At 53.1% G+C, this 27,834-nt stretch overlaps 2 protein-coding genes across 4 annotated transcripts; one reads left to right on the top strand and one right to left on the bottom strand.

Annotated features, from left to right (window-relative positions):
* Positions 1-956: 956 nt before the first annotated feature.
* Positions 957-6,945, top strand: SAP30L (SAP30 like; the record flags this gene model as incomplete). Of its 3 annotated transcripts, XM_082006152.1 has the most annotated exons (4): positions 957-1,142; positions 2,954-3,076; positions 4,777-4,875; positions 6,817-6,945. In XM_082006152.1, the coding sequence occupies 4 exons, from the start codon at positions 957-959 to the stop codon at positions 6,943-6,945; spliced, it is 537 nt and encodes a 178-aa protein (XP_081862278.1). The 3 variants fall into 3 exon arrangements, with proteins under 3 accessions (XP_081862278.1, XP_081862280.1, XP_081862279.1); XM_082006154.1 differs by lacking the exon at positions 2,954-3,076 and having other exon boundaries at positions 4,792-4,875; XM_082006153.1 differs by lacking the exon at positions 2,954-3,076.
* A 14,414-nt stretch (positions 6,946-21,359) lies between these two features.
* On the bottom strand, positions 21,360-22,950 carry HAND1 (heart and neural crest derivatives expressed 1; the record flags this gene model as incomplete). The annotated part of the gene is made up of 2 exons (XM_082006185.1): positions 21,991-22,950; positions 21,360-21,461 (listed from the first exon to the last, which is right to left on the bottom strand). The coding sequence occupies exons 1-2, from the start codon at positions 22,483-22,485 to the stop codon at positions 21,360-21,362; spliced, it is 597 nt and encodes a 198-aa protein (XP_081862311.1). The 5' UTR covers positions 22,486-22,950.
* Between the last annotated feature and the right edge of the window lie 4,884 nt (positions 22,951-27,834).

Raw genomic sequence — 27,834 nt, 5'->3', positions numbered from 1 at the left:
TTCTCTCTCTCCCCCCCCCCCCCCCCCCGCCTTCTACCCCCTTTTTTTTCCTGAAGATGAAGCCATGCAAAGCTTCGAGGCGATGGCTTTGGGCAGCACTGCCCCAGGTCCTATCTCCTCCCTGTCTTGTAATTAGTAAAACATCCACCTTCTTTAACAGTATCTCAGCCAGGGGCTCCTACCTACAGCGCAGCGGGAGCCTCGTGTGGTGATGCAGCCGGGAGCAGGCGTGCGTGGAGACTGTCCACGCCAGCCCGCTACCAGTGACGGGGCAGCGCCGGCGGGTCAGGAGCCGGCGGCCGCGGCGGGCGAGTGCCGGAGGCCTGTGTTCGCCACGCGCGCCCGCGGGGAGCGGGGGCAACCCTCGGGGGGGGGGGGGGGGGGGGCAATGCAGTGCCCTGGCAACGGCGCGCGCCCCCCCACACACACACACCCGGCGCGCCGCGCCTCTCTCCCGGCGACCTTCCGGCTGCTGTGCGAACGCGGAGGTGGGCCGGAGCGGGGCCGTGGCGACAGACTGGCAGCGCCCCTCCCCAATAGAAACTCGGAGCGGCGGCGAAGCGCCCCGCCCCGCCAGCCGTCGCGCCCAACCACCGCCCTGTCTGCAGGCCGGGGGGCGGGACTTCCGCTGCCGGGGAGGCGGTTTTGTGTGTGTGTGCGCGAGCGGTGCGTGCGGGGTCCCGGCTCCCCCGCGGGCGGCGGCGCTTGCGGGGCCCGGCCCGGCCTCCGCGGCCACCGCTGAGGGGCGGCGGCAGGCGGCCCTCCCGGCGGCGCGGCTCCTTCCCCGGCGCTGCGGGGGGTCCCCCCCTTGAGGGGGCCCCTGCCAGAGCGGGGGGCCCCCGCGGGGGCGCCGGGCGGCGGGGTCCCCCCGAGGGCGCGGGGCGGCCCGGCAGCGGCGGCGCCTCTTTCCCCGGTTCTCGGCTCCCCGGGCGGGGTGAGGGGCGGGCAGGTGGGCGATGAATGGTTTCAGCACCGAGGAGGACAGCCGGGATGGGCCTCCCGCCGCCCCCTTTTACGGCCAGAGCTGCTGCCTCATCGACGACGGGGACCGCTGCGTGCGCCCCGCCGGCAACGCGTCCTTCAGCAAGAGGATCCAGAAGAGCATCTCGCAGAAGAAGCTGAAACTGGACATCGACAAAAGTGTGAGTTGTGGCCGCCGCCGGTCCTGCCCGCTGTCGCCGGGACCTGCTGCGGGCCGGCCGGGCGCGCCTCGCCCTGCCTGGCCCGGCACCGCACTGCGGTCCCTCCCGCGGAGGCTGCGCTCCCTGCGCCGCGGGCGGGCGGCGGAAAGTTGCTCAGCAGCCCGGCAAGCGGAGCTTCCCAGTTGCCCGCGGAGGGTCCCCTTAAGCCCTGCAAGCTGCGAGGGGTGCGGAGGGGGAGGCGTTGTGTTGCACGCTCGGTTCCTCTGGACGGCGTTTTCCCCTCCTCAGCGTCGCTGACACCCGGGCAAAGGAACGACTCTTTGCCCCTAGCACTGGTTATCCCGGGAGGCTTAATGAAGCAGCAGGAGGAACCGGGCTTGGGAGGACAGCTCTGACGCGGTGGGGAGCGGGGAATGTTCGGGGGAGCGCGGGGACGAGCCACCTTTGCTGCGGAGGCAAAAGGTTTAATTTCAGTTTCGTATTGAAAACCGCTGACGCTACTCGGTGAAATCACCGGCATGGGTTGCGCCTGCAGTTAGGCGTCGCTGACGTTACTTTTCGCATCGGTAAGAATTCGCGTTCTAGTGCAAAAGCGAGCTGCTGCGGCTGGCTGGAGGGCGAGGTGCGGGTCCTCGCGCGCCGGTTCGCGGGTGGGCGCTGAGCAGCCGAGTTGCTGCTGAGCGCTTGCTGGCGTCAAGCGGCAGCTCTCGGGGGGAGAAACGGGCCGCGGAGAAACGGGTAGAGCAGAGCAGCCCACCAGGATTGCAGAAGAGACTCGGTTAACGGTGTTCTGCTCCGCCTGGTTTTTCTTACCTCATCTTGAAAGATTAAAACCATTAAAAACAAACTGAAAACCGAGGCGAAGTTTTGAGTCAGGCTGTTTGGCAGCGTCCTCAGTTGGGTAGGTCCGTTTTGCACAGCCGAAATACACCATTGTCACAGGAAGAGGGTGACTCAATTTGAAATACAGTCTCACTGTTAAAAAACAGAGTATTTCACCTGGTTGTAGTCCTCAGTAGATTTGTCTAGTGGTACAGTCATTTCTTTCATTTTAGAAATGATTCTTTGTTGACAGATGTAAGGCTTTAGAAAGAAAAAGAGGAAATCAGACTAGCGGACTCAAAATGAAGGGAAAGTATGAAGCAGGCTGTGTAAAGCAACTTCAAATGTAGGGTGCCTGTGTCCTCTGGAGTCATTTTTGCCTTACAGGTACCAAATAACTTTGATGGTTTGTGCTCCTTTGTTGTTTATATGCTAACTCTAGTGAAATATTATCTGTTAAAAAGGGGGTTCCATGGCAGGATAAGCTATAGGGAAGAGATTTTTGCTTTTGGTTTGCTTGTTGTAATTGAGGTAATTAGCCAACTTTTATTAGATCTAGATTTTTAAACACTTGCATTAATAATCTCATGTACAATTTAAACCAGAAAGTTCACGAGAGTGGAAAAGAATGATGTTTTTCTTGGTAGTTGTCTGGTAGTAAGTCCTGAAGCAAATACACTTCTCTCAGACAATTACCTATTTTTTTCTGGCATGTGATTGCAACCATAAAAAAGAAATACATCATCTGCAGAGGATCAGCTGGAGCTCTTAAGTCCTTCACTTTCCTTGCCTTTAGTCTTTGTAATGTAAATTATCTCTAACTCAAGAGTATGATATCAGTCTTGGAGCTTAAGAGTAGAAATTCCTTAATGTCATGAGGCAGTCAGTCATGAGAGATGCACTCTAATACTGGTGTCTATGTGGCTGCTGTTGAATGCTGTTTCTACAGTACCTGTTTTGATTGCTTTTTTGCTGCTTTTGGTTCTTAGGTGAGACATCTGTATATTTGTGACTTTCACAAGAACTTCATTCAAAGTGTCCGAAACAAAAGAAAGAGGAAGACAAGTGATGATGGAGGTGACTCTCCTGAGCATGAAACAGATGTCCCAGAGGTTAGTAGGTGCCAGGTGGTTATAGAATGCTTTACCAATTTTGAGCAGGTTGAATTTTGACTTGGATGTTTTAATGTATTGGGATATATTTAAATTTTAAACTACAACTCCACTGAAACTGCTACACAGTTACTCTCATTTTTCAGGAAGAATTTTTTCTGATGTGTAATGTCCCGATTTTCTTCTTCATCCCTGTATGAGTTCTTTGCCTATGTGAAGTTTTCTATAAAAAGAGGTACAATAAGGTAACTGCACAGCTTCATGTATGTACTGCTTCGAAACAAAGCTGTTAAAACAGCGTTTGATACTGATTCTTTTTTAAAGGTAAAAATAAGTTATTTTCAGTGGTGACTGAGGCCTTGATATGGTTCTTTGTTACCTAGCATGCATCATTTTGCAAATACACTAGAGAATCTAATAGGTCAGTCTCCCTATGTTTGGATATATGATATCCAGTGATATTAAGCTTCTCCAGACCTTTGCATATGTGGTATTTTTGGCACTATTTAAAACTACCTTCAAATAATTTGTAACTTCTTTTTGTTTCCAGGAAATAGGCCTGTCTTGGTTTTGGCTTGTTTTTGTTTTTTTCCTGTGTTACAGAATTCTAGAATAATCTCTTCTCTGTGCCGTTGTGTTCTGTATTTGCTTTGGTGATGTTTCTGGTACTGTTGACACTGCAAAAAGTTGTGCAGAGGTGATGTTCGTGGAGGAGCTGAGCTCTGGCCACATCAGCAGAGCCCTCTGCTGGAAATGCCACCTGTATTGGCAAAAAGCATTTTATTTCGGGACGGGGGGGAAGCCACCAAGAATTGTTTTGTGTGTCTGGACTGCAAAGCTGTGTCCACACACCTGCTGTGTGAAGGTGTTGAAAGAGTAGCAAGTTTTTGTTTTGGTTTGGGGTTTTTTTTAAGGATACCTGACCTTTTGTTGTAGCTGTTCATGTTTCAATTTTACATGGTTCTCCATCAAAACTTTCTCATCCGGTCTTTACGTTGGTTGCCAGGATGACTGGTGAAGACCCAGCTGGCATCTAACAACGTTAGTGCTTGTAGAGCGTGCAGGGTATTTGGTGGTTAAAAAGTGAGGGATGCACATCACCTGTCTGAATAGGGAGCTCTGCAGTGTGTCAGCTTTAATGTCATTTTCTTCTTGATTTTCAGCAGAGATTCATTGTGTTTGAAACATGGCATTTTCTACATGATCTTGATCTTCCTTCCTGTAACCTCCCCCCATCACCCTTGCTTTTAAACAGTGCACTTCCCATTGAAGTATTTGAATTTCATTTCTTCTCTGTGTCTATACTCTGTCTTATGTCACAAGCCATTTGTTCAGTGCCTGCTAAATTGATGTTTCATGTGTGAGCTTTTCAAACCTTGTGGGAACAAAAGGTTCCCCTTTGCTTGGAGGTTGCAGAGCTGTAATTGAGAGCAGAAATTGGCCAGCAATTCTGTTGACAGCATGTGAACCAGAACAAAATTTTGTATTTCCATGAGGTTATTTTGGTCCTTTAGCATTAACAAATACAAAATATACTTAGATTTGTCAGTAAGGCAAGCCGATGTGGTTCTGAATGCAGGCAAGGAACAGTCTTGTTGAGGAAGAAATAGTTCCTTTTAGATAACTCTTATGTTTTAGATACCTCTACACTTCTGCCTGAGCTACAGGCAGTGCTCATCCTCTCTTTGCATCACTTCCAGGTTGACTTGTTCCAGCTCCAAGTGAACACTCTGCGACGTTACAAGAGACATTACAAGTTGCAGACTAGGCCTGGACTCAACAAGGCTCAGCTAGCAGAAGTAAGTGATGACAGAAGTAGTATCATCTCTGTTATTAAAAAAACCTTTTTGTCTCCTCTGCTGGCATGCACATTTCTTAGATGCTAATACCTGTAGCGAGTCTCGCTAGTATGTACTGTGTGCTCTGCAAAAGGTTTCATGGGATGGTGCCAACAGAAAGCTGCGTGTTTTCTTTCACCAGAGGCAGTCATGGAATACATGGAAGCTGGCTCTTGAAAGCATGTTTTAGTAACTTGCTTTTCTCTGCTTCCTTTCCCTCCTTGCTCATAGTCACAGTCCGTTACCTGCAGGGAGCAGAAGCAGGACCTAGTTTCCAGTGGCGTAGGTGTTACCTGAAGATGGCTGTGTAATGAAACTCAGACTTACACACTACTAGTCACCTTAAGTGCCCCTGCTAGTTTTTCTTTCATCACAGGCACTTGAACTGGTTGGAACTGCTTATTATTAAAGGCAAAGTCACTGACCATGACTTCAGATTCCTTATTTCCCTCCCTTGTCTTGATGTCTTATGATTTGGTATTAAGTCAATACAAGGCCCTTTCTTTAAGGGCCTCTACTGCTGCTTTCTCACCATATGGGGGACTTGTTAAGAAAGAACTCTCTGTAACAGTTTGTTATTTGGGCTAGTTGTGCTTGGTGTGCATCTGCTCTGCTCTCTTTCCTGACTTGATCAGAAGGCATTCTGTGGGAAGAATCTTCTCTAAACTTGAAAAAACTGGAGCAGTTTTTTTTTGGTAAAGAGGTTGTTTTTGTAAGCTGAGGCTTTCCCAACTGTCTGCCCAAAACTGTCTGTTTTGCTTTTGCTTTAAAGGGCAACAAACCACAGACCAAATATGACAGCAAGACACTGTCTTGCTCTCTTTCAAAGTCAGCTAGGGAAGGAATATAGAGAATGTGTAGTGTCATGCATGTAGGAATAAGGTGAATGAAGCAGAGTGGGTGTATGTCCTCATTAGTAGTTCTGATTTGTCATGTTCTGACTAACCATTCATAGTCTCTCAGCTACCTCCTGCCATGAAGGACTACTTACTTGGGCAATTTGCCATGAATGTGCCCAGGAGGAAAAAAAAAAAAATACTATGCAAGCGGAAAATAAAGGGAGCCTAACTTAAAGTTGTCACACACTTCCCAGATTTCCTGTGAAGTCTGAGCAGCTTTGACCCTACGCTGGATCCTCGTCCAGCTCCCATGCTTGAATCACTGCTGCCTGAGGCTCTTAGACTCCTGCTGCTACCCCACCGTAAGGAAAACTCAAACTTCCATAAATCTTCTTGGAGTGACTTATTGCTCAGCCTGCATCAACATCCAGTGCTAGAGCTGTGTTGGGTACCAAAAAATTGCTGCTTCCATATGAGAAGCAGATCTCATCCAGCTCCAACATGTTTTCTACCTTCATTTTCTGAGGAAAAAGCATCTAATGGTTCAGGGCTTATGCTACTGTCAGAGAGGGGTAGCCCTAACCAAGTCCTAACTCTCCCATTGCAAACCCCCTGGTGTTCCATCCAGTGTGTTTTCCTTTGGACTCTAAAACTTTGCTACATCTGGTTCACACAGCAAAGTGTTTCAGTATTTCTCACACTCTCCTTTAAAATACTGAGATGCAGGGGAAACTTGCTCTCCGAATAATCTCGGCATGAAATGCCGCTTAGGGGAGGCTGTGCTGCTTTGGCAGGAGGACATTCTGGCTTCCAAATTCCGCTTGTAGGTTGGCTGCAAATACTGCTGACATAGCAAGACTGTGCTATGTTCATACACACATTCCAGCTGTAGAGAGAGAGAGGTAAATGAGGACTGACAGTTTGAATTGGTGCATGTTTGACTAAAAGTATATTACACTCAGTGGCCAGAAAATCGGTTTTGGAAAGCAAAGAGAAACCCTGTTCTGATTATTTCTACTTTTTAATTTCAGAATTTCTGTCTCTTTACATGTTGTCCTTCTAGACTGTCAGTCGTCACTTCAGGAATATTCCTGTGAATGAGAAAGAGACGCTTGCGTATTTCATCTATATGGTGAAGAACAACAAGAGCAGGCTGGACCAGAAATCAGAAGGTAGCAAGCAACTAGAATGAAGCTTAACAAGACTTGGAATAAGGGAGACCTTGAAGGAACAGATGGTATTGTGCATTTTAGGTATATAAAAACTGTTGAAGTATATTGTAAATTTCTTTTTTTTTAAATGCAGTAAGTCTGGATGACAGAAAAGAATACAGACATTCTTATCAGGAGTATTTGAAAACATGTGCCCAGCATGTTTCAGAAGACTTCTTCCCCTCATTTCAAAGTCACATTGGAATAAAGAAATAAGGATAGTGGTGAACCCAAGTAAACCTGTAGGACTGTGGAGTTTGTCAACTCGGTGTTTTAAACCATTTCTGGAAATCTGCATCTCACTGCAATTCAGATCACAGATGGAATTTTTTCACTGAATTCGGGCTGCATCACAAACCACCATGCAGTTTGTCTTGGCGCAGGACTGGAATAGCGGCAGAGGTAAAATTCATTATTGAGGTGCATGAGTCAGAAGTTTCCCTGAAGCGTGGTCCCCACCTTCACGTGCTCTGTCTTGCCTTGAGTCAGTGCTTCAAGTCCCAAACTTCTACAAATGCTCTAGCTCACCAAATCTACTGCAGTGAACACTACTTGACTAGTCTGAAATTTATTTTTTTTTTACCATTTTTCCTCCTGCCCCTTCCAAAACGGATGCCAAACAACTCTTTGCAATCTCTTTTTCTAATTTCTTTTATTTAAGAATTCACTAATTGTCTGCAAGCATTTAAAAACTTTTGTATTTCCTCAGAATGTGCTATGAAGGCAAATACAGCTTATTTGCTGGGTTTGATCATGTTCGTAGAAATGCTCATTTCATTCACTTATATGTATTTCTCTTGTAATTCAAGGCTCAGTGATGGTAGGTGAAACAATGGCTTAAGACATCTGTCTCTTCATCTCTGTGTCAGATCAGGCATCAATCACAAGTGATGTGAATTTTATACTGAAGCTGGTCTTTAGCAGATGTCACAAAACTTCTGTGTGGACTAGTGGGCTCGGCAGCCTCTGAGTATAAAGCAGACTGATGCTGATGGGTGTAGCACCATAACCGGGGTAGGGAACTGACTGGAGCATAATGCATTTCATCTGTCTTTGCAACGGGCAAAAAGTATTGAAGCACTTGCCTTTTGTGTGCATTACGTGTGCTTTTGAGTGGAGAGTGGCATGCTGGTGCTCTTTAACTGGGCACTGTAGGAGGTGATCGCTCTGATTTCATTATTTAAAGCCAAGGTGTCCTTACAAATAACACAGTGGTTATTTTGGCAAAAGGAGCTTATAAAAGTGTTGGTTGTGACTGACAGTTCTCCGGTGACCTCAAATTCTATTCAAGGGGATCTCATGATTTAAAGCACCACTCTGTTTCTTTGCTGTCCTAACCAATGTCTCCATTCTGTTACAAGATGCCAAGACTCCACATAGAGTATATTCTCAACAAGCCTTAATCAACGAACTGAACAGTAGAAAACTTGGGCTAACACTTTGTCAATGGCAGGTTCTAATATTCCAAAACTGGATGAAGCTTTGTTGAAGAGCTAAACATACAGATCACGATCACAGCTTAGTCCTGCGTCATGTTTCGTAAGGCATGAAGGGTTCACATAGTGAAGTTGTTGTTGAAGCTCTCCAAGGGTCTCTTTAAAAATCAAGTCACAATTTAAACCAAGCTGTTCTCATCAGCTCTGAAGCGTTTGCTAATACTCCAAAAACACGTTCAAGAAACTTCAACATGTCTAAGTCCTGTGTCATAGGCAGAAATACTCTGTTATGGTACACATCCCACTTGTGAAGTTTTGGGGAGTATGATTGTTTCAGCATTTCCTTGTTCGATTCAGTATGGATTTTAAGAACATCAGCCAGGAAAGAAGTTCAAGGAATGAGGAGAGAATGTCTTGCGTCAGTATTTCATGAATGTTTTAAAATTTGCTAATTATGCTGGTCCTTTCCTTATTGAAAGGATGGAGAAATTCCCACATCAGTCAACATGATCTGGCTTCTCTCATTCAGGACAGATAGCTAAAACGGTACGTTCTCTGACTGCATGTTAATCTTCGAAGTGCTGGTGTAATCAGAGGATATTACCAAGGGAAAATGAGTTTCTGAGTTGAGAGGGTTATGCCTCATTGTAACTTCTAGACCAAAACTGTAAAAATGTAGTTTGTTTGGGGTTTACTTTGTTGTTGTATTTTTGTTTTGTTTTATTTCTGAGAGTAAATAAATCTGTTGGAGTGTTTTAGCAGCCAGCAGCAAAATGATTCTTTTCAAGGAAATATGGTGGCAGGTTCCATCTGTTCAGGTGTATTCACTGGAATGCTTTTGTGCAGAGGTGGTATCCAGGAAACTTTTTTTTTTCCTGAAAGTAGTCAATTGATGTGAAATGTGATCCTTGTTGGTTTCACTCTTAAAGAATTATACTTTTTTGAAAAAATTCTTAGTGAAGTGTGATGATGAAGGGATGTTTACCAGCCATTAGCAGTTGTTTATAAGGTGGAAAGCTTGGAGGCAAGACACCAAAGAAGCAGAAGAATCTTTGGCTGTCAGACCCCACGGCCTTATAAACCCTTGCAAATGCCTTATTACCTTGTTCTCAACTTAGCTAGAGCAAAACGCCTTGAGCAAAGGAAAGCCGATGTCTTGTTGGAAGGGTTAGCCGCTTTATGGCTCCCACGCTATAAACCGAAATCACACGTCAATTCAGTAGCAATATCCATGTTCAGGGTGCCTGTGATTCTTGAAAAGCATTTAGTGTCTAATAACCAGAAAACGCAACAATGCAATTGTCGTTCTGTATAATACCATTCTGTGTATTTGATTCCTTATGCTGCATGCCAATTAAAAAAGACTTTCCAACGTTTTGTTTTAAACTTCAAAGTAAATCTGTTTGAACCTCACACTTGTGAAGCCATGAGGTGGGACGTTTTCTCAGCACTTTTAGATGGGACTTGTTGGAAAGGTGGAAGACCCAAATCGCTTTGGCTGGTATAAGTTTATTTTTTTTCCTTTTACATTTTGCTTTTCACAGATGGGCCTTAAATTCTGTCTAGCTTTGAACCATGGAGCACAAGCCTTGGGGGCATGGAGGATGACCAGATGTCATCTTCCATTTATAATAGTGGAAGCTTATTTCTTACAAGCCTACATAGGTGACATTCACCCTGGGGCAGAGTCGTCATCTTTGAAGCCCTCCAGCCATTATATAGCCTAACTCAATTGCATAGCCTAATTCAATTCTCATTGAAGAGTTGCATTAACTTCATTAGATTTCTGAATATATCCAAAGCCATTAGTATGAAATCCAAATAATGCAGGAACATCTCTTCCAGGATTAATTTCATCCTGTATGCTGACCCTCTGTTCACTTTAAGGGAAGAAGAAGAAATCATTGCTGGTAGTTATTGGCTTGAGTTCAACTGAAGGGAGTTGGAAGTATGCAAAGTCTTGAGTCAGTGGCAATCTGATGGCTGAAAAGTGCAAATATATCCAAGGAGGCTGTGTTAGAATGCAGGTGTGTTTTCAAATTTCTTCATCTCAAAGAATATTATGTATCAACCTGAAGTAAACAATTGCATTAAAAGGTAATGTTTCTTTTGCCAGGCACTTTAGAAGCTCAGCCTGAGAAAAGCAGAGCGAGCAGGTTTGTACCACTTGTCCCCAGTGCTCTAGTGTCTCAGTTTTCCTTAGAAATATGGCTGTAAACCACTAGATAGCCTGGAGTGGAAGGCTTGACCGAAACATACCAAGTCTGGCATTTAAAATTAGCCTTAAGTGTGAGATGGCTTCAGAGGGTCTTTGAAATCAAGAGCCAAAATAATCCACAGTAAGTGCGAGTTTTCAAGTGGGTCATGATGGCACAGAGAAGATGAAACAGGACACGGCCCACAGAGAGACTCAACAAAAAAACACTCTTCCACAGTTAGCAATGTGGAGGAAGACTTGTCCTGTGTTAGCTCTTGTAATGGGTGTTTTATGAAAGGGGAAGAAGGGGAGAGCTGTGCACTTTACGTCTTTTGGTTGAACCAAATGTAAATACCAATGGGAGATCTTCAGCAGTAACTGCAGATGGAGGAGAGAGAAATGGTCTGCTGGGAGACTGTTTATTTAAATTTGCAGATCGTTACACTTCCCCAGAGCACTAGAGTCACTTTGCCTCTACAGTTTAAAAGAGTGGGTAACACAAGCTAGCCTCCTGCACGGAGGTAGTCCTTGTACTGCCCAGAGTATTGACTGAAGAGTCCCAAAGGTGAAGGAATGTTATTGATGCCTCACTCCTCTTGTCACTGATGCCCTTTAGCCATCTCTAGCTTATCAAGTTAGGGAGTTTTCATTTTCCACTTTCAAAGTGCAAATGAAGTGTTACGATGTAAGATGCTCCTTGCACTTTTCACAGCTATCCCTGGTCTCGCGTGTTTGACTTGCCTGTGAACACATCTGTCTGGAATGAATTAAATGGTTGAAGAAAGTGTAGGGAGAGGGGTTGGCTCTCCTGCCTTAAACCTGAACTTCCCTTGCAAGCAGCTCTGCAGGCCATCCTGTACATCAGTGGGCTCCAGGAGCCTCTCAGCCGAGCCCTAACAGGGCCAGGTTTACTCCTGTCCTAGCCACAACTCTGTTCCGCGGCTAGAGCGCAGCGGAGGTGAGTAGCAGGTAACTTGCAGAATGGCTTGGAGTCTTTTAGCGGGCTTACTGGGAGAGAAAAACTGTGTTCCCTCTTCTGTTTCTGGCCTCCATGTGTTGTGCTGATTTATGCCAAATGTTTTGGACACCTTGTATTTTTAACTGTGTAATATAGCTGTGTATTGTTAAGGCAACTTAGTAACTTATAGCAAAAGCTGTAGAACTCCTTTCTCTGAGGTGTAGGAAATGTCCTGCTTCCACTGTGTATGAGACTTTAACTCTGTACTGTCTGACAAAGATAAAATGCTGAATTTCACTTTAATAAATGATCTATCTAGCAACAAGGCCTACATTCCCTTCTGTTTCCCTTTCTGCCCTTGGCACTTTTGGCTCCAGAGCCAATGGAGTTTTGCTTTGCATGGGTGTCCTGGTCCAGGCTTCTCTGATTCACTGGCATTTCCCAGCCACCTCCCCAGGGCCGAAAATATTGCAGACATGGAGGGGAGAATGAGGGAGGGCACTGCTGACTAGGATATGTTTCTTTTTCCCATATTGCTCTTCCTCCTGACCGCCAGCCTTATGGGCAAAGACACCTCACTTTTTTTGCTGCAGTGAGGGAGTGAGTGATGCCAGAACCTGGAGCTTGAATACTTGTTCTCCTGAACACTGTCATGGCATTTCCTAAGGCTCTGCTGGCACTGTCTGAGGCATGCTTTAGCCTTGATTTTTGGCCAGGAAAGAGGTTGTAGTGTAGCTTTTCAGATGCTTGGGCTCTCACAGAGGAGGATGATAGGATGTTGAGAGCTTTACGCTCAAAATGAGTGACCTGAATTTATTGCTGTCAAATTAAATTACACTGTTGATGTGCAAGAAAGATTTGCATAGATAATTCTCCCTGAAACAACCCCACAACATCTCCTGTCTCCTTATTCTTTGGTGCTGTCCTACAGCCAGCTGACCTGACTCCTCAGGACTGCGGGGAAGAGACCTTAGAGAACTGAACCAAATTGTGTTTGTTTCTCACAGCAGATTAAAGAACCATCAGTGATCGATAGTTATGTTCGAGTCTAACATACTCTTAGCTGAAGACTGACCTTGCTGTATTGGAGAGCTGGGGGAGACTGAGCTGGCACATCAGAAGCAGATCATGATGTCCTTAGTGCCTGCGTTTGTGGACATGTCTGTAGGCCTTTGCAATGAACCAGCATCTTTTTCTGTGAGGCAATGTGCTGCCCTGCGCCAAAAGCGTGTCCCTGTCTCGGGGAGCTCTCAGCTGAAGGTGGCAAGACCAGAGGTGACGCAGGTGGGCACCACAAAACAAGGAGCCAGGGTGGATCACTTTGCAGGCGATGCCCTCTGTGTTGTCAAGCTGGTTTAGGAGGTACCAGGGAAAAGCCTTTAATCTCATGTTTGCTCCCTGCCAAGAAACCCAGAGGAAGAATCTGCTCAACCTTTTTAACCTATTCACACTGAGAGAGGAAGCAACCAGCAGATTGATCTGGTGGGCCTAAAACCGCACATTCCCCTCTGGGCTCCCTGCTGCCGTGCGAGGGCAGTGTTAGCTCAGGAACACGGGTGCTGGGTGCTCTGCAGCAGCACCTCTGAGCCCAGGGCAGCTGGCGGGGGGACCAGAGCCATTTTCCCGTCGCCAAGATGCTGCCTCGGTGGGAGCTGGCTGTACTTGTCAGATACCGGAAGCGGGATTATGCTGTAGTGGGATGTGGACATCATAAAAATGGTTTGTTTGGGTTTCGGGGTTTTTTTTTTTCCCTCTGGTTGGACATTGAAATTGAACACGTCCGATCCTCTGCGTGAGCCGTCCTGCTGCCTCCTTGCAATGTTGATGGAAACCAGGCTTCGGTTCTCTGCTCCCCAGCAGAAAGGGCAGCGCAGGGGACTGGGGAAAAATGTGAATGTGGATTTAATGGTTTTATGTTTGAGAGATGTGGTTGAGCAGGCTGAGTGTGCAGGGGAGAGCCTTAGTGTTTGCTTTTCTTTTTTCCTCTTTTTTTTTTTTTTTTTAATTTTCCCTGTATCCGATAAGGGGTGACTGCACGGCTCTGCCAGCACTCAATCTCACTTTGCCAGGAGCTGGAGCTGATCTCACATCTCTTATCCTTGCAGGCAGTGTTCACTTCTTCCCTCAGCACCTCAGAGCTCCCTAATGCGATTTTACTTAATTGTTTTTGGAACTTTCTCCAAGATCTATTCCCTTTACGTGTTGGTGATCGCTGCGGCATCCTCGGCAGGGAGCACCAAGGTGCCCGTGGGGAAGAGCAGAGGCTGCGAGACGGGGGAAGAGGGAAGTGTCAGGTAGCTGAGGTGGCTCTGCTGCTCCTCCTACCACAGGTATGGACAGCCAGGGACCAGAGAGCACAATGATGGGCACCGCATTAGCAAGCTCGCTAACCCAGGTGGTGGTCGCAAAGCAGAGAGGAGGCTCTGGGTCCGAGAGGTGGGTGAGCGTTGCCTGCGTCTCTTCATGGTCTTGATGCCTGTGTGGGCAAGTCCGCCTTTAGAAAAGTGAGTATTGTATCCAGTGGTCCAGGAGCCAGCTCGTTCGTAGCTCAGTTCGGTGTCTGGGTTTTCGCCAGCTCCTGCGCCTGTTGAGCAGACGGCAGGCCGGCAGCCATGGCCTGGCAGGCAGCCCTGAGCAATCTGATCTCCTATTTGGTGGCTTGCCGTCCGAATTGCAGGCCTTTCGTTGGGCTGGGGTGGGAAAGGCAGGCGCCACATCCAGCCCCTCTGCATGGAGATGTGGGGGAAATAGCCTGGCACCTTCCCAACTCTGCCCACCTGGGCAACCAGGATCTCTGTAGGTGTCACAAACAGGGCTGTTCCGCTCTTCCTTGTCCATTCTGCCCTGGAAGTTGGGGTACCCCTCTACCCTGCAGGTTGTTGTTCTCATTGTTCCACACCCACCTTTCCAACAGAACCAGGTTGTTTAATTTTTTCTTGGAATTTACAGTGGTTTACTGTCCATAAACCCTGACCCTCATGTAAAAAAGCGGAGCCCTCGGTGCATTACTGCTGGCCTCGACTCACCTCAGCCCTCTTGTCTCTGTTTTCCTGGGTATAAAAAGCAGGTTGAAGGCTCTTCTTTGGCGCAGTGATAGCACTGGGTACAGGCAGGGCTTTTCTTATTAGACCAGCACAAACTGCAGTGCTGGGGAGCTGCTGTCCCTCACCAGGCTATTCCTTGTCCTCCTCCCTTCTCTCCTTTTCCTGATCCTGTTTTCCCCACTCCTCCCTGCTGCTCATCTGCTCCAAGTCCTCCATGCACTCTGCAAAGCAGGCCGACAAAGGCATCTCCACAAGGGCCTTCCCACCTCTTTATGCCGCATTCCTAGAAACAGGAGCCTAAAAGGGCGTTGGGTGTGGAATCGCGTGGGTTTAGCCCTAAGGAGCTGCCTTGGTTCCTGGACATCTTGTAGGGTGAGTTGTTGAACACAGCAGCCCAGGCTCGAATCTGAGTTAAGCCGATGAGCTTCAGTGCAAAGCCTGCCCTTCTACTCTCCGTCAGACACAGGACCAAAGCAGTGGAAGCTGAACAGTGAAGGTGAGCAGAGGAGGGAGTTCCGGGGTTGACGCAAGCTTTGTGCACTAGCTCAGTCTCGTAACTCCTTCCAGCTTCTCAGTTTGGGAAGGAGCTCCTGGCCGAGGCAATTAAACCAGCCTGCTCTGGCCCCGCCGGCTGCTCCTGCGGGTCAGTTACAGGCCATGAGAATTTTGTCAAGGTAGCTGCAGTCTAAGGAAAAAAAAAATCTCTTTTCCTCTCAATTCCTCTGCTTTCAGCCGCTAGTGACGCCATAAATTCCCTCACTTCTCTGGTTACTGTAAAGTCTTCCAGGGTGGTCAGGACTGAATTCCTCACGCAAAAGAACAAGCAGGGAAAAAGGAAACTTAGCAAGAAAGGACCTTCCCCACCTCGGGGATCTGTTGCAAGGAATCTGCGAGGCTCCAGGCGAGTGCTCTGGCCTTGCAATTCCCCTGCTCAAGCCTCCTGGGTAGCTGCCTGTCTCTCCTCTTGCCGGTAAATGTCCTCCCACCAGCCTGCACTGCCCGCTTGTGCTCCAGCAGGTCTGTCTGGCTCCCTGCCTCCTCTGATCCGCAGGCTCCTGGAGCTGCAGCAGCTCCGGGTTTGCTATTGCACTTCACCTTTGGAGTAACCAGGAGAGACGGAGCTTGTCCAGCATCGCACAGCTATGGAGATGGCATGGAGTCCTGCTGAGCAAAGTGCTCAGCTGTTTTTACCCCCTGCCCTGAGCTGTACGGCACTGATCTCGACCAGACAGCCCCATGTCCCAGCCACCTTCCATCCTGGACCTTAAATCCAGCTGCTACGTGGGACACAAGTGGGCTGCTGTGCCACCCCACACCATCCAGCTTCACCCGAGGGCTGTGCTGAGACGTGGGAGATCAGCGGGAAATTGTCAGCAAAGTGTCGTCGCTGCCAGAGAAGATGCTTGCTGATGGGTTTGCTCCACCACTGAGCAGGACAAGGATGGGTCATTCTGCAAAAAGCCATGGTGAGCACCTTTGCTAACCCCACACAAAGCACGAGTCCTGTGAGAAGGGTAAATACTTCTCCCAACACCCCACATTGGGGAAAGGGCCTTCATGAGGTGGAGCAATGAAGGCTGGCTTTGGAGTGGCAGAGGCATGGGGTGGGAGTACAAACTCATGGACAGTGAGTTTGTCCGTTGTTTGAAGGATGGTCTTGGGAAGGTTGGCACAGGGTGCAGTGCTCTTGGTCTTTGCCCAGCACAGGCAGCTGCATGGAGAAATACACCTCGGGCAGAGCTCGGCGCTAGCGGACCCAAGCAGGGACAGCCATAGGGATGAAAACCCAGAGAGTTTGGATTTGTTTGGGGAGAAAAACAAAAAACAAACAAACAAAAAAACCCAACTTGGAACCTTCATTTGCCTTGTGGCTCCAGAGTCTTCCCATGCTTGGATGTCATTTCTACAGCTGTGGACTGGAAATGCATGTTCTTTTTAGATGGATCTCAGAATCACATGGCTCCAGAAGCATGGATATGAAGAAGAACTATTGCATGTCATGAACTTTGCAGCTGAGGGGCCTCTGTTGGACACAAAACCTTCCCACCTGAGCGGTAGTCCCAGGAGACAGTCTGACTTGGGAGCCAGCAACCGGGCTGGGAGGCTCCAAGTGTTGGGAGAGGATCAAAAAGCTCCCCTGGCAGTAAATCTTTCACCTGCCATGTTACTCACTGGGGCTTGTGGCCATTCCTCTGAGGTCGGCCCCGGGTCAGGATTTCTCCTGTCTCTTTAGCCCCCAAACCTGGAGATTTTTGTCTTATCTTTGACGCCATCTTGACACCGAAAACAAATTATGGCCCAATTACCCATACTGAGAGGGGCTGGGGCTACCTTAAATGGTATCTATCAGGCGCTTCCTTAAAAGTGGATAATTAGATTGGGGTGGGGAGGGGGGCAAGGACTGGGGGGACCCCCGGCATGGGGCTGCCCTTGCCCCCCTGCTTGGCAGGGCAGGAGGGGGCATCCCATCCAGTCCCCAGTCACTCTGGGCCAGCTGTGCTGCACCCTTGGGCTCCGGAGAGCCGGAGCAGAGACGGGGCTCCCGCCAGCGCCATGTCCGGGGGGCTGCCCCATGCCTGCCCCGGTGCTGTGTCACCGGCTGGGGCCAGGCCAGAGAGGCCCCGTGACGGGAGGCGGCAGCCCTGGCCCTGGCCGTGACCTTCGGGGCGACCTTGAGTGAGTCCCTGCCAGGGCTGGGGACCGGCTGTGCCTCTCATCCTGAGCAGCAACATTTCTGTCCTCACCCTGAGGAAACAGCAAACAGCAGCATCACGGCCGGATCTGCCGTAACAACTGCCCTGAAACTTAAAAAATGTCTTTGCCATCCCCTTTTTCAGTGACATTGAAGCGCGCTCTCCTGCTGCGCGCCCGGGCGTTTCTCGCCCGGCGTTGTGCTGTTTGCCTGAAACCAGTGGCCGTTTTGGGGGCCGACACGCGCTGAGCTGGGTCCCAGCCCGCAGCCTGGACTGCGCTCATCGTGCTGCTGCCCGCGTCTCTCGGCCCAGGGAAGGCGGCGGCGGGTGCGTGCAGAGCCGGGTCCCTTCCAGGATCCAGCTCAGGGAGCGGGGAAGTGGAGCTGTGCAGAAATACCGGACGCTCCCCTGGCCTTGCAGGTTTGCTGCTCCAGGTTCCCTCGCACTCCTGGGTGAGCAGGCGGCTGGGGCTGGGTGTTTCTTTTTTTTTTTTCCTTTTTTTTTTTTTTTTCTTTTTGTCAGATTGGTATTTTATTTGGCTCCATACTGTCTACCGAGCTGTCCAGTGTAACCCTTCGCTTGCTGTTTCTGAGATAAGAATAGGCTCCCCCGAGATCAGATAAACAGGCCCATAAATACCTACAACAACAACAAGCAGGGTCTGGGCTTGGCAGGAAAGGAGGGAAAAAAAAAGGGGGAGGCAAAAAAGGAGCCCCTTCTTTGCACGCCAAACCCCAAGGGTGCAGAGTGTGGGGTGGGAAGTGTCCGACAGCCCCTCTGCCCCCAGCGCTTGCCCCCTTGGCCAGGCAGGGAGGCGAGGGGCCAGGCAGGGCAGGTAGCAGGGCAGCCGGGTCCCCTCCACCGTCCCTCGTGGCTGGATTCCAGCGGCAGGGGACACGGCACGTATGATGTTGCCCCGGGGCCAAGCGATCCCTGCGTGCGTGTTTTTCTATCCTGGCGACTGCAGACTCGAGCCTGCGTGCCGGGAGCACGCTGCTGCCCAACGGCATCAAGTTCACAGCAGGGTCGAGCTGTATGTATGTGCAGGGCCACCTCCCCTGGCTGATGAGTTAGGCTCTTGGATGGCCAAAAATTCAAAGCTGGTGGCCAAACCGTCCTTCTTCCACCCAGGTTTGGGGCAGCCAGCACCGGCAGCCCAGGCAGTGCCTGCCAGACGCTGCCGAGACGCCTCTCCCAGCCGCTCAGCTTTGCTGCCTGAGGCAGAGAGGCTGCCCCTGTGCAGGGCTCCCACCCACCCCCACAGCTCCGCTGCCTTTGGGGGTGAAGGGGGTGACCCCATCCTAGGCTGGAACCAGTGCTGAGCTCAGCACCGCCACCCCTTCCCGGCGCCAGCGCAGCGGAGCCGCCTGTGCCGTGCCGAGGTGGGGACGGAGCTCACTGCTTGCAAATGCACCCCTTCCAAAGCGTGCCTTTTGGGGAGCAGTGAAGCCCCCGGGGCACGGGAAATGTTTAGTGGTGGTGTTTTCCACCCACCATCCCCCAAAACGCTGAGCCAATCTCACAGGAAAATCCCCTTGCTGGGCAGGGAAACCCTCTGCAGTCATGGAAAGGGAGAGCGTTTTCGCTTGCAAAAGGGAGGCGGGCATGGGGGACACCTTTCCCAGAAAGTTTGCAGCCAGCAGGTACCACCACCAGAAACTTGTAGTAAGAAAAGCAACAACCCTGCAGATGCAGACAGAGCATTGCCCCCGCTGTGCCGGCTGCCCCCTTCCCAGAAGAAGCAAAGCTGGAAACCCATAAGAAAATAAAAACCACCAGAGGTTTTTGGTGGGGTAGGCAAGGGTCCCCAGGCTGCAAATGACGTTCCTCATAGAGCCTGGCGTGCCTGGACCGCGGACTCCTGCGCAGAGTGCCCCCGCCTTATGCAGCAGAGCGAGTCTGGGGTCCCCATTTAACCCTTTCTCTCATCCGATGCCGAGGGGCAGCCCCCACTGGTGCCCTGTGGATACGGGGATGCGGGCTGGCACATGACAGGACTGGGGCTGGACTCATTTATGGGGCGCTGGATTACAGTGTTAGTGATGTCTTGGGAGCTTTTCCGTAAAAACCCAGCCCTTAAGGGATTGTGAAACTTAGCTGTAAAATAGGATATTTGGGGCTGATTTTCTGTACATTTTCTTTTTTCTTTTTTTTTTTTTTTCCTTGAATGTGCTTGGTTTTAGAAATGCCCTGTTTTAGCTTCACTCATGGACTCAGTGCCCTGCTAAACATTTTATAGCCTGAACAGAACAATACCACTGTGGGCATTGCACTGCTCAGGCAGCCAGTTTTCTTCTCGGCCTCGTTCAAAGAGATCAGAAAACAGATCTGGGGCTGGGAAGGCAGCCGTGCAGCAGCTCTGAAGTGAGGGAAGGCTGATTCATGCAGCCTGATCGCTCTGCGAGCTTTAATTGCACCGGCCGTACCCCCCAATGTCTGTGTGTCCATGCCATCTGCGTTTGTACACAGGCACAATGTGGTTATAATGCCCGAGCTGCTTCCCCACGGGTGAGCCAGTGTATTTTGGTGTGTGCGGCTGCACATGCACAGATTGATCGTGTCAGCGATTTACGGATGTTGCATCATTATTTCTATACCTTCAGTTGCAAGCAAAAGCATGGTTTAAAATAGAAAATTTAATGCTTCCAGCTGAGCCCTCAGATTAACCCAACAATAACGTACGACTCTTCCCCCGTCTCAGTTTCCTTTGCCCTGGCTGAGCGTTAGGATTTATCCCGGCATCTCTGGGAACAGCAGTGTGGCCAGGCTGGGAATGCAGGATCGGGCCCTGAGCCTGTGCACGCACATCTTGGAAGCCGCCCCCCAGTAACAGAGCTGTGTGTGCACAGAATAAAGGGACAAGGATCCAGCTTTTCATTATTAAGGATTACTAAGGATTTATGCCTGAGAGGTGACAGAGATGACTTTGGGCTGTGTGAGTGCTGGTGTGTCTGAGGCGGGCGGTAGCCGTCGTGTTCGGAGGATGATGTTCCTCCCAAAATGTGGCCGAGGCAGCGCCTAAGCGGGGATCCCTCAGAGAGTGCGGCCGGTGGAGCCATGCAGGGGAGCTGCTGGGCAGGGGAGGGGAGCTGAGCCCTGGTTCTCTGCGTGGCAGCAATAAAACCGGGGCTCCGCAGCCCTGCGGTGCTCGTGCCATCCAGCTGCGGTAACGGCCTGATCCTGCCATCCTTCCCCAAGCCAAATACAAGTCCGGTCCCTCTAGCAGGTCTCCTGGGTCAGGAGGGAGAGGGTGGTAGGGCAGGGGCAGAGTTCGTCCCTGGGGCAGGCTGGGGGCACACGTTGGCAGAGCCCCGCTACCTCCTGGCGTGAACAAGCAGGGCGTAAAGAAGTCCCAAAGGATCCCACGGAGCTGCCCCAGCCCCACGGGAAGGAATTCCCTCGCATGGATCGGCCCCACAGCAGGGCACTGACTTAAGGGGAATCCTTAATCCTGCGGCACCCCTCGCCCCTGTGGGCAGGAGGGCAGGGGGCCCGGCCGCAGCAGTGCGATCTCAGGGGCAGGGGAAGGCGGAGGGGTCGGACCCGAGGCTGCTTGCGTATAGTTTAAATTTTATTTTATTTAATTTTTTTTTCATTATTCCGTTTTAAATACGTCGTGTGGCGCGCCCGGTCCCTCGGGAAGTGGTCATGCAGATCTGAGGTAGAAAACCCGGCACAGGAGTGTTCCCAAATGCACCTCTAGGTAGTTTCACCGCCGCCGCACGTCGGTCGGGGACGGGGGCTCGGATTTACACCGGCAAATGACTCCAACCGTTTCAGCCCGGGCCGGGAGGGCAGGAGCCGCCGATCGCTGCTGATAACGGGAGGGAGCAACGAGTACTGCAAACGGGGGCAGGGGCGAGGCGGGAAATGGCCCCCGACGGGGACGGGCAGGATCCGGCCCCGCAAGGCGCCCTTCGCTTCTCTCCCGCGGAGCATCGCCTCGGCGCGGGGGAGCCGGGCCGGGTACCCGCACCCTGCGCCTGGATGGGCGCCGGGGGCCGGGCCGGGCTCTCTCCGACATTGCACATGGAGGGGGCGAGCGGGGAGCGCCGTCGGGGCAGCCCTCAGGGGTTCAGTTCCAGAGCCCAGACCTGCTGGGGCCAACCCGTCCGGCCCTTCAGCTTCTTCTCGCCGTGGCCCAAAGGCTGCGAGTAGACCTCGGGCTGCTGCAGGAGAGGAGACGGGGAGAAGGCGGCGGTCAGGAACGGAGCCGAGGTCCCGGGGAGGGCTCCCGCCGGCCGCCCCCGCCCTGCGCCCGCCTCGGGGCTGCAGCCGAGCCCCGCGGCTCCGAGCGGCTTTTACCAGCCCAAGGATAAAGAGGGGTTTTGGGGTGTCGCCCCCCAACTCCGCCCGCTGCAGAAGGGGCAGAAGCGGCCGCCCTTGCTCCGAAACGCACCCGCGCCCGCTCGGCCGGGAGAGAGGAAGGACGAACGGGCGGGAGGCTCCGCCGGGGACGGTCCCGGGGCTTCATCCGTCGGGAAAAGCGCCCGGGAGCCCTCCGGGCAAGTCGGGGCGGGCTTTTCTCCGCCGAGGTGCCCCCCACGGGTGGGCTTTATTATTATTTTTAAGCTGGAAAAGAAAAGGCTCCAGCGGGGACGGGAAGGGTGTTTTTCTTTTCCCCCCAGCTCCGCGGCTTTCCCCGCCCGCTCCCGACCTGGGGAGAGCGGGGCAGCGGGGACCCGGCCCGCCTCTTACCGTCTCCCTTTTCCTCTTGTTCTCCCTGCCGTCGGCCTTCTTGAGCTCGGCTTTGAAGCCCTCGGTGTCCCCGGGCTGGCTGTCCTTGGCCAGCACCTCCATCAGGTAGGCGATGTAGCTGGTGGCCAGGCGCAGGGTCTTGATCTTGGAGAGCTTGGTGTCGGCGGGCACGTTGGGGATGCACTCGCGGAGCTCGGCGAAGGCGCTGTTGATGCTCTCCGTCCTCCGTCGCTCTTTTTTGGGTCCCCCGACCCCTTTCCGCCGGCCCAGGCGGCCGCTGAGAGCCTCCAGCCGCCCCTGGCCGGCCGGGCCGTACTCGGCGGGGCCGTAGCTGGGGCTTTGCCCAGGGAGCTCGGGGGTCACCTCGGCCGGGCTGAGCACCCAGCCGGGGAAGTAGCCGCGCTCCTGGTGGCACCGCGCCGCCGGCCCGAAGAGAAAGGGGTCGTGCAGCATGTGGTGGTGGTGGTGGTGCTGGTAGCCCCCAACCAGGTTCATGGTCCGCCCCGCTGGCCCGCGGGCCGCGCTCAGCAGCCCATGGCCGCGGCGGCCGGCCGGGAAGCGCTCCGCGCCGGGCGGGCGCGGGGCCGCGGTGACGGGTGGCTGGCTTTGGGGTCTGGCTGGGTGCGCGTGGGGTTTGGGTTTGTTGTTTTGTTGTGGGTTGGGTGTTGGTTTGTTGTTTGTTTTTTTTTTAACCCCTTCTGGAGCTTCCCGACCCGGCCTTTATATAGGGCCGGGACCCCCCGCCCCGCAAACGGGCAGGGGAGGGCGCTCGGGGGGAGCGGGGCGGTGGAGGGGGCGTGCGCCGGGGGCGGGGGCCTTCGGGCTGGCAGCTCCGCTCCTGGCCCCCGCCTCCTGCCCGCTCCTTGCCTGGGGGGGGGACGGGCGTGAGGGGGGACCCCAGCCCCCGCCCCGTCGCGTTTCCATCCCCTCCGCTTCCCCCGCTCCCGGGGCGGGGGTGTCCGAGACCCCACGGAGCGTGTGCGGGCAAAGCCGCGGGTGCCCGCGGCCCCGACGGCCGTGCCGGACGGTGTGGGCTCTCCGGGGGGCTTTCTGTCTCCTGAGAGCCGCAGTCCCTGGCGGGCGGCGAGCGCCCGGCTCCGGGGCCGGCATGTCCCGTCCCCACGCGGGGAAGTGTCGGCCCCGTGGGAGCGGGGAGGCGGCGGGGCCGGCCTGGCGGTGCGGAGCCTCAGCGGCCTCCGCCGAGGGAGCTGGGTGACTGGGGAGAGGAGGAGGAGGAGGCGGCGAAGGCGCGGGAGGCAGGCTGGGCTGGGCGCCCCGGGCCGGGCCGGGCGTGGCGGGGGCAGCGGCAATGGCGGGGCGGGCTCCCCGCCAGGTTGCCCACGCGTGTTCTGCGCGCACACGCGCATTGCACAAATAGCACGTTGCACAGGGATGTGCACTGCACACCTTCAGGCACTGCACGTGTGTACAGCATTGCACCCGCGTCACACGAACATGTGCTGCACACAGGCGTGTGCCGCACACGCATATGGTCACAGCACGCACGTATGCTGCCCACACAAAGACACTGAGTACGTTGCCCACATACCACAAACACAGAGACGCTGCGTGGCCACACACCTATCTGTCCTGTACACACATGCCCCACAAACATGTTGCACACGTGCACTTAACTGCACCCGTATATATGATGTACACACCCCAGCAGCGCACACACGCTACGCGCACAATGCACACCATATACATACTACATGCATGCAATGTGCTGCACACATATACATATTGTACATGCATTGCACGCGTGGCATAAAACACAGATGTATGCTGCACATCCATGCACAGACACTGCACACATGTACATGAATGTATAAAAATTATACCCTCCACGCGCACAAACATATTTACGACAGGGCAGTGGGGACCTGCCATGCGTTTCCCTGTCCCAGCCTGGCCACGAAAGGGCTGGGGGGGTCCCGTTGGGGCTGGGACCTTGCACTTCACCGCAGCCCCCAAACCCGAGCCCATCATGGGGCCCTGCAGCGGACAGCATGCCCCGCTCGCCTCTGCATCCACGGGAGACAGATCCCCCGGGCGACAGCTCCCAGACCCCGCTTTGCCCCCAGCCTGGCCGCGTGACGCTGGGGCCGACCCCTGCTCTTGCTGCGGTTACTCGCAGCGAGGACAGCCTGGGCACGGCGGTGGCGATCGCAGCGCGGCGGGGCAGGAAGGGGCTTTGGGCCCAAGGTATGTTAGCGATTAACGGCGCTTTCCAGCGATTCATCTTGCAGCGGAGGGTGGAAACGTTGGAGGGTTGTTTGCAGGCGCTTGTATTAATCATCTGGGCTAACACACCATTAACGTCCTCCTGCATTTTAAAGATGACAAATTTTATTTGACTTCTCTCAATCACGGTTCCCGGGCGGATTCGGGAGCCACTTAAATGCCTCGGATTTTCCATCGTTAGCTGTTACAAGGCGAGTTGCGGAGGCAGGAGGCCGGGGGGGCTGGGGCAGGGTGCAAGCGGGGTCTCCGGTTCTGCCGGGCCCCGGTGGCTGGGGCGGGGGGGCGGCCGTACCAGATCTGTCCCGTTTCGCTCCCCCCGCTTTGTTCTTAGCTGCTGCAAAGTCCCCCCCCTTCCCCCCCTTTTAAACAAGCGCCTACAAACATTTGCTAGTGATTACTGTCCTGTTAGAGTCAGGCCTCGGGTGAGGGCGTCATGTCCCCGATTTCCTCCAAAACACCATGTCTGGGTGGGATCCCTGAGCCCGGCTTGGAGCCATCAGGGGCCAGTGCCCGCCTGGGAGGGGTTCAGGGGTCCTGCTTCATGCCTCACCCCACCATGCCGGCACCGCATCACCTGCAGCGCCCTGCTCCCTCTTACAAACCAGCCAGGCTCCTCGCCGAGCCTCGCCCCACCCCTGTAAAAGCCCTGATCCAGCAAACCTCCGGCCTGGGGTCTGTGCCACCCAACCCCATCCCTGGACTCCCCCCCCCCAAAAAACACCCTTCCATCCCCATAGCCCTGCATTGCACAGGCTGCTCGCAGCCGTGTCCAGCTTGGAGCCGTCGCCTCGAGCCGTGCACCAGAGCCACCTCCAGCCTCCGGCCGCCGAGCCAGGTAAGCCCAGCCCAAGCCTGGGCGTTATCTTGCTTTATCCGCCCCCCCGCCGGAAGTCCCTGGACCCCGCGCAGTTTGGAAGTGCTCAGCTGAGCAAATAGTGGGACCGGAGGGTTGATTTTCCTTTGGAAAATTGTTCTAATCTTTCGTGTTTTAATAAAATAATAAAACCGGAGCCCTTTTCACTCCGACACCTTCTAAATCAAACCAGACTGCCTTTGTCATGGCGTCCAAATTTAGCACTTCTCAAACTTCTGGTGAGTTTCTTTAATTTCACGTCTCCCCACTCACGCAGGGGGGAAACGCCGAGCTGTTCGGATTAGGCGATTTACAGCTGGCATGGCAGGAGGAACCACGTTTCTCTCCACCTGTTTTCCTTCAAATCCGTCCCAGAGAAAGATTTCCTGCCCTCACAGCCTGGCCATGGTGGGGTGGGGGGGGGCAGTGCCGCTTGTTGGGGTGGGGGACTGAGGTTATCCCAGATCTCCACAGCCCCCAGCACCCCAACCCCAGCAGGAGCCACCCAGCTCCGCACCCATCCCCTGCCCCGGGACGGGGGCTGTGGTTTTGGCCCCTCGGCCACCTCCTTATCAGCGCCCAGTGAGCGGCAGCCCGGGCTGTCCTGTGACTTTGACGCCAGCTCTGCTCCCCCTGCTCCGGCTCCCTTATCTAAATAGGAGCGTAAATCAGGGCCTTGGCAGATGCCCTGGCAGGACAGGGACTCCATAAAAAGGGGCTCTGCTCCAGTTCTGTTTACATTGCAGCCCCGTAAAATATTCCCGTTGTCTTCCCCGCTAGCGTCTCCCTGCAGCGGCCCGGCACCCTCCTGCGCCCGCAGCCCCCCGCCCCAGGCTCCGCCGCAACCCCGGGGTGCAGCCAGGAAGGTCTCATCCTGACACCCCCCAGCCCCCACCACGTCCCCCCATCAGGTTGTGCCCACAGGTACCTCCACACCCAGCCGCTGCCTTCGATCCCCCCCTCTGAGAGCTGCGGCAGGCGCAGAGTGGGGCTGAGCCAGCTCCCCCGGGCAGCTGGGTTGTGTCTAAAGGTGCCCCTGGGTATTTATAGCACTCGCCTGAAATAATGCAATAATAATCACTCAGCACCTTCCTCACAGTTCTGCTCCTGGAGGCCTGGGGGGAGCGGTTGCAAAAAGCCTTGGGAAACTGAGGCACGAGCGGAGTCTGCTTCAAGGAGAGGTGCGCGGGGCTGGCTGCACGCGTGCCGCTGCTCTCGGGGCCTGTTTTCCTCCTGGTGATGTGGGGAGGGAGAGAACCTGCAGAAGTGAACGAAACCAAGTCAGTTTGATCGGCAATGAACCCGGCCCTGGGGTCACGGCCAAGGCTGGGCTACGAGGGCCACGGCTGCGAAAGCCCACTCAGGGCATCCCTCCTCCCCGGGAGGGTTTGCCACGCGTGTCTTGCTGCGCCAGCATGGGTCTTGTAGGGGCGGGGGGAGCGTCGGGGCGCAGGGGGGCTCGCGCGTGCCCCTGCTCCTGCGCTCCTGCACCGCACGCTGCCCGCATCCCCCAGGCCGCTTGATCCTACAGCAACGTCGCACAAGCAACCCCACGTGGGGTTCAGGCTGTCAAAGCCCCACCGAAGGAGCAGGAGGAATTGGGGGTGAACTGGGTACCCAGGGTGGCTGTGCCCGGCTGAGACCGGGGGCTCCTGTTCTCAGCAGCCACCCGCGGCATCGACCGTACACGCACCTCCCGCGCCTCCCCTCCGGCGACATAAAGGATGACTGCAACCATTGCCTCCCAAGAAATACAACCTATTTATGGCCAAGCAGCCACTGCTCTGTCTGGATAAATCAAAAGGAAAACAAAGCTTTATGGAAAAAAGATTCTTAAATTTTCCATGTGCTCCTGAAGGGATGCGCCAGGCACTCGCTGTTTATTTTTTGTCCTTTCTCCTTGCTAGTACTGTAAATGACATTGTGTTTACAAAAGTTTTTATGTCATCAGAGCAAAGTCACAGCTCAGCTTCCTCTCCTGTGTATTTAATGTAGATGGATGTGTCTGCGAGGAACATTCAAACTAAACAGAGCGCTGGTTTATAGGAAAATGTATTTATTTGAAAAATCGTAACTCACAATTTCGGCAAAACCGGGCTCCACATTTATTGCCGCTAATGGGGTGTGGCGGCCATAAATTAACCTGGAAAATTGCTGCGGCCGTATCAACAACGGCTCATTGTGCTGACGGAGCAGAGCGGAGCAGCCGCTCCCCAAAGACGGCTCATGTCAATTTGCAATTAGGTTTGGATGCGAACAATAGGGAAGGGGAAGGTAACGGCAGCCTCGCAGCTCGCCGCTGGAACCGGCCCCAAAATCATTACTCCAAGCTGGCGTGGGTGCCCCGAGTCTTACTTAAAACAGTGCTGTTCCCCCATCCGATTGCCACGGAAATCAGTGGAAGGAGGCTCTGCCTGCCATAAAGGGAATTTCTGTTTACATTACGTTACCCGTCATGGACACGCGGAGATGATGGAAAAAACGAGTCCGTGAACCCCAACTGGCAGCCCAGGTGACCCACGTGCACGGGGAGCTGGTCCACTTGCTCCCTGGTTGACCTCTCTCAATCCAGAAGAAACTTTTGCACTGAAGCAGGCGTGATGCTTCTGCTCTACAGCCTCTTATTTCCCCACTCAAATTCCCTGCTGACTCCCAAAGCCCTGGGGTTGGGGCAGGAGGTGCCACCATCCTGGCTTGGGGCAGGGTTTGGGTGCTGACCCGTGGTGGCACCTCTCCGCTGGTGGGGA

This window comes from Phaethon aethereus (assembly GCF_964289735.1).
Source record: "Phaethon aethereus genome assembly, chromosome: 14".
In the NCBI taxonomy this organism is placed as follows: Eukaryota; Metazoa; Chordata; class Aves; order Phaethontiformes; family Phaethontidae; genus Phaethon; species Phaethon aethereus.
Note: the sequence above shows the minus strand (reverse complement) of the source record. Positions and strands in the feature narration are given on the sequence as shown.